We start from the raw sequence: 6,443 nt of genomic DNA on the forward strand, positions 1-6,443 counted from the left end.
ACCTAAGTGCTCAGTGTCTCGTGAAGATTCGGCACACTGAGAAAAAGGGCAACATAAATATATCAACGCTGCCCCCTCCGCGTGGAGCTCATTTATATCCACGCAGTGCAACAAGGCCTGTTCCGTCCCGGAGAGCGTGTTTATGGCATGGTTTTATTCTGGGGCTTGCACTTTTGCCAGGCCTAGCGGTCTGTTTTGTGTTTTGTACCGCGACTGCAATTCCGGAGGTTCGATGTGCCTCAACGCCGTTCTAGCGGATTGGGCGTACAAGGGTAAAGCGAAGTTTAGGTGTTTTACTAGAAACCAGACGCGACAGATGGGACCCACTTGTGACAGACCCAACAAGCGACGGACGGACGACACTTATAAATCACGTCATCGACCATCAGAAGTCGGCTCCTTGACAGTTTCCTACTCCTTAGCCAAAGGTCCTTATGTCACACCCTCTGTCCAGTTAAAACTCTTTACCTTTCCACCACCAACATCTATTTTACCCAATCAGAACTAGGCTGGACAAAGCTCTGGACCGAGCACGACGAGACGGGACGTGCAGCGGAATCGACCAGTCAGTTCGTCTTCGGCACCAATCCTTCAAACATCTAAATTGCACATACAAACGCGTGTTCGAAACGGTACTCCGTTAACGTCCCAATATAACTATTCTACACTTTTCACTAAATAAACACTCTCTTCGACCACACAGGATCTGGATCCTTATTATTTCAACTAGTCACGCAATATTAAATTGGCGCGTGATAAGCGTTCTTGGAAATCGAAGGGATTCGATACCGTAGGACGCTACATATTTTTGGTCCTTCGAGCCGGATCCAACTTCCTACGGAGACCTACTCTTGGTCCTTCGCGTATAGTCGTGTGTGTTAGAAGAAGTGATATCAATCTCTGTGTAGATTACTATTGTTAATCACAAGTGAGTGAGTGAAACTACGTGAACAAGAAGACATGGCAGAGCTTCTACACCAGGCAAAAACACAACGTAGAACCGTTCGGAGCCAACAGACCACATTTCGGAAATTCTTGGCAGAATATCACTCCAGGCAGAATGCATTCGATCAGCTTAAGTTTAGACTTGAGAGATTAGACGAAATGTGGAAGAACTTTGATAAAGCGCAAGCGGTATTAGAAGACCTAGATCCTGAGGGTGAGGGCATGTCCAGCAAAAGAGAGGAAGTAGAGGAAGTTTTCTTTGATTTAAAGGCCAAGGCACAAGCGCTCTTAAATTCGGAAAATAGCAATCTAACAACACCGGCCATCTCGAATTTATCGGAAGCCTCAGGATCAAGAGTCAGTGCAAAATTACCGAAGCTAAAACTTCCTGAATTCAATGGTTCTTACGAAAAATGGATTTCGTTCAAGGACGCCTTCACTTCACTCATACACAACGAAACATCGCTGGACGCAGTTCAGAAGCTGCAGTATCTACGTTCCTGCCTAACAGGGGAGGCAGCGGAAGCAATTGCGTCATTTCAGACGACCGCCGAAAATTACGAAGAAGCGTGGTCATTGTTAACCGAATTATACAACAACCCGCGAGTGATTATTCTGAGACATTTGTCGATACTATTTTCTCTGGCACCTATGCAAAGGGGTTCGCCCGAGAGTCTGCGTAAATTACTGAATGATACCCAACAACATCTGCGATCTCTAAAATCACTAGGGCAACCCACGGAGCATTGGGATGCAATTATTGTGCATCTTCTGACAGAAAGACTCGACAAAGACACGCGCCGAGAATGGGAGCACTCGCTAACAGATACGACCATGCCGACGGCAAAAGGCATGATGACATTTCTCACAAGGGTAAGCCAAGCTGTAGGACATAATGCAGTCGATAATAAATATAGCCATTTGAATTCGAAACCTCGCAATTTCCGCACCGCGCAGGCATTAGTGGCATGCCAAGTATCATGCCATATCTGTGGAAAATCTCACCCTACACAGCGGTGTGAGAAATTAATAAGATTAACACCGTCGGCTCGCCTTACCACGGTGAGAGAAGCAAAATTATGTACAAACTGCCTACGGCCAAATCACACTGCTTATAAGTGTACGTCAAGCAAGTGTCGCAGGTGCAGCAAGAATCACCATACCCTGCTACATTTGGGCGCCAAACCTGCACCGCTGGACGCATCGAACAATGACGAGCCTCAGGATGAGCAATCTATAGTACGGCCCTCTGCGTCAACGTCGGCGATGGCAACTCGGATTTCAAAGGTACCGTCAGAAGTCCTATTATCAACAGCGCAGATTTATATTTTTGACAAAGACGGCATCAGACATAAATGCAGGGCGTTACTCGACTCCGCTTCCCAATCTCACTTTATCACGAACCGATTGGCCGACCTTCTGCAATTGCGTAAGAGGGAAATACGCACGCCTGTTAGCGGTCTAAATAATATTTCAACAAGCACCAATTACGCCGTTACAGCTACCCTACAGTCCAGGGATACGAGATTTATAGCGAATATAAATCTACTAACAATACCACGAATCACGGACCTCTTACCGTCAAGCCAGGTCAATCGGGACAAGATAGAAATTCCGGCTAACGTCCCCCTTGCCGATCCCGAATTTCATAAACCAGCGGAAATCGATATCCTCATAGGAGCAGGGCTATTCTTTTCTTTAATGAGCGTGGGACAAATTAGGCCGGTAGTGAAGGACTCAAGATCGAGACCCACGTCCCTAGTGCTCCAGAAAACCCGTTTGGGATGGATCATCTCGGGTGAGATGCTACAACACGATGCATCATCCAGGCCATCCCGCTGTCATTTAAGCGTGAAATCTGAGGACGACTTGGACGCTCAGATACAGAAGTTTTGGCAGATGGAGGAAATCAAGGACGTACCGATTCTCACAGAAGAGGAAAGGCAGTGTGAAAGGCATTTCCTGCATCACACTCGACGAGCAGAATCAGGGAAATACATAGTAAAACTACCGTTCAAGGAAAGGTCACCGGTCCTTGGAGATTCTTATGGCACAGCCCTTAAACGTTTCCGCTCTCTCGAATTCAAATTGAACAGGAATCCTGCACTAAAGGAACAATATAGCCAAATCTTAGACGAATATATACATTCGGAATACATGTCGGAGATAACGGAAGCAGGTCCGCATGAGAAGGGTTACTTCTTGCCACATCACGCGGTAATAAAGGATTGTAGCACCACCACGAAGCTGAGAATAGTGTTCGACGGGTCGACCAGTACTACAACTGGGGTGTCGCTTAATGAGGTATTAATGGCTGGACCAACGATCCAAGAGGACCTATTCTCTATTGTGACGCGTTTCCGCACTCATAACTACGTTCTTTCCGCGGACATAGAAAGGATGTTTCTTCAGGTGATGATACATCCTGAAGATCGAAAATATCTGCGTATCCTATGGCGGAGAGAACCTGAAGAAACAATTAAGACATATCAACTGAATACGCTTCCATTCGGATTAACATGCTCCCCGTTCCTGGCAGTGCGGAGCTTACAACAATTAGCCGAAGATGAGAAAGACAGTCATCCAAGGGCAGCGGCAATACTCTTAAGGGATTTTTATATAGACGATTTACAAACAGGCGCAGAAACCCTGGAAGAAGCGTGTGAAATTCGGGACGAACTCATTAAGCTCTTGAGAAAGGGAGGTTTTCACTTGCGGCAGTGGTGCTCAAACAACAAGTATATCCTGAGTGCTCTTCCTGAGAATATAATCAATCGACGTCTGTATCAAGATGGAGGCGCTGTTATCAAGGCTTTAGGGATTCATTGGAACTCCGTGGAAGACACCATTATTTATACGGTTAAAAATAACCCCGTACCAGGTAAGGTAACAAAACGAGGGGTGCTATCGGAAATAGCCAAGTTGTTCGACCCGTTAGGACTCATTGGCCCAGTCATCGTCACGGCGAAGATCATTATGCAACAACTCTGGCAGCAAAAACTTCAGTGGGATGAGTCTCTCCCGGCTCCACTGCACACGGCATGGAGGAACTTTTATGAACAATTACATATCCTTAATAACCTAACGATACGACGGCAAATAACAACAAGACACAGGCAAGGCATGGAACTGCATGGATTTTGCGACGCTAGTGAAAGAGCGTACGGCGCCTGTCTTTACCTTCGAACAACGGACTTAGACGGAAGGACTACCTCGCAGTTAATTTGCGCAAAATCTCGGGTGGCCCCCCTTAGGACTATCACCATACCTAGGCTGGAACTGTGTGCGGCGGTTTTGCTGGTCAACTTGTACAAAACCGTGAAGGGCATTCTCAATCTTGAATTCGATAAAATAGTCCTTTGGTCCGATTCGACCATAGTCATTCACTGGATTGGATCGGCAGCGCACACGTTGAAGACATTTGTAGCGAACCGGGTTGCCGAAATACAGAACAGCACGTCAGCGAAGGAGTGGAGGCACGTGGCATCGTTAGACAATCCTGCAGATGCTTTATCAAGAGGTCAATTGCCATCGCACTTCATGAACAATAAGGTATGGTTTGACGGACCGGCATGGCTGAACAAGGACGAGTCTCATTGGCCGAAAATGAATTTGAAAATTCTGCCTGAGATTCCGGAACAGCGAAGACAGATAGTACTCAATACTATAAACGATAGCAACGAACTTTTAAGAAGATATTCATCGCTGATAAAGCTTAAACGCGTAATTGCATACTGTCTACGCTTTAAGAACAATTGTCAAGGGGACAGAAGAATTACGAAGACGCTTCAACCTTCGGAGATAAGGGAAGCAACAACCTGTATACATAGGATGCTCCAGAGCCAAGTTTTTTCCAGAGAAATCTGTAGCCTACAGCAGAGGAAGGAACTGCCGCCTGACTCCAAACTGCGATCGTTAAACCCATTCCTTGATGAGGCGGGAGTGCTAAGGGTTGGCGGTAGAGTGAAAAACGCAAACATACCTTACGCGCAAAGATATCCTGTTCTCTTACCCAGATCGCATCCAATAACTGACTTGGTTATCGGGTACGAGCATCTTAAAAACTATCATGCGGGGGTGCAGGGCACCTTGTATGCAGTCAGAGAGAACTAAACGAAAAACTTCGCATAACGAGGAAAGGTCCAAAGAGGGACTGTGTTGTCTGCTCTACAAGGAAAGAAATGGATGGCAGACGTCAAACAAGTGATTACTGTGACACTTGTTTTCAAAGATATCACACCATGGTGAATTACAAAATTTAAAAAAGAAAGAATCAATCCATTCATTTTCCATGTAACTGGTTGTATTGCGACTAGCATGCTCTCCAGACGTGTGCAGAGAATATTCAGTGCTATATTGTATTTTACACTGCCAAATATATTTAATTTATTTATACTTTTTACCTAGCAAATCCATATCATTAATGAATTCCAGTACCTAGAAAATATGCTACAGTTAATGCCATATCTTCGATGTTCGTTACAGTTAGTTCAATTTGTACAAATCGTGTACAGCAATCGGTCATTTCATAGAAAATGTGTTTCAAAGAAAAACATCCTGCGGATCGAAAACCAATTATTTTCTAAATATGAATACAGTTTTCTATAGCTTATATTATAATGAAAGTAGAAAACCCCGTGCCCTAAATCGGTATGATCACAAACATGGGAATATAAGATGATGGAATTGTTGAAAAGCGAAAAAAAAAAAAATACCATAAGAACGTATAATAACAATAACATTATTGAACATTAATTTCAATCTGTAACATCGATTAGGTAAATAACGTGAAGTTTACCTTCGTGAATAAGAAACCGAGAAGAACGATGCTCTGTCGCAATTAGTTTTCAAAAAATTAATTCTTTTAAAATTGTCCCATTTTTGGCTAAAATGAAAGATTACACGAAAACTAAAAATGCTAGGAGGTTCATTTTAAGTTATCTAATATATAGTATCGTATACTGTAGATATTTCTGGAGAATAAATCACGGAACAGAACTGTCGGAACAGTTTGTAACTTGGTTAGATGGAGAAAATATTCGTCTGTAAAACGTATACGACATTTTACCGCCACGCATCCATTGCTCGCTTATCTAAACTCGATAATGTCGTAGCAGTGCGTAATCGACGTCGATAGTAAATATTCGATTGGGTCATATTTAACATATATATGTTTAATTCTTTCATATATTCTTTGATATATATTAATATACTAATTACTAATCATAAAGAATTTTTCTCATTCGTTCTTACTTTTAAGAAATTTCATAATAACGTATTCAATCCATAAATATAAATTATAAGTTCCAACACTACGCGACCTTGTTAAAGAATAAACACAACTGTTCAGGACTTATACAATTTTTTTGCGGCAAAAAAATATACATATATGTAGATATAAAATGAAAGGATTACGTATAGCACGGATCGCAAGTTCATAAATGTCTTCGTTTTGATCAACGTTTGTAAGTTACGTGCTTATTGTTGTTTTCGTGTTT

At 43.1% G+C, this 6,443-nt stretch overlaps 1 protein-coding gene across 1 annotated transcript; it reads left to right on the forward strand.

The window, feature by feature from the left end:
• Nucleotides 1-960: 960 nt before the first annotated feature.
• Nucleotides 961-5,058, forward strand: LOC108553538 (uncharacterized). The gene has a single exon (XM_017908478.1). The coding sequence runs from the start codon at nucleotides 961-963 to the stop codon at nucleotides 5,056-5,058; it is 4,098 nt and encodes a 1,365-aa protein (XP_017763967.1).
• Nucleotides 5,059-6,443: the final 1,385 nt, after the last annotated feature.

Source organism: Eufriesea mexicana, unplaced genomic scaffold, assembly GCF_001483705.2.
Source record: "Eufriesea mexicana isolate 0111107269 unplaced genomic scaffold, ASM148370v2 scaffold11014, whole genome shotgun sequence".
NCBI classification, from domain to species: Eukaryota; Metazoa; Arthropoda; class Insecta; order Hymenoptera; family Apidae; genus Eufriesea; species Eufriesea mexicana.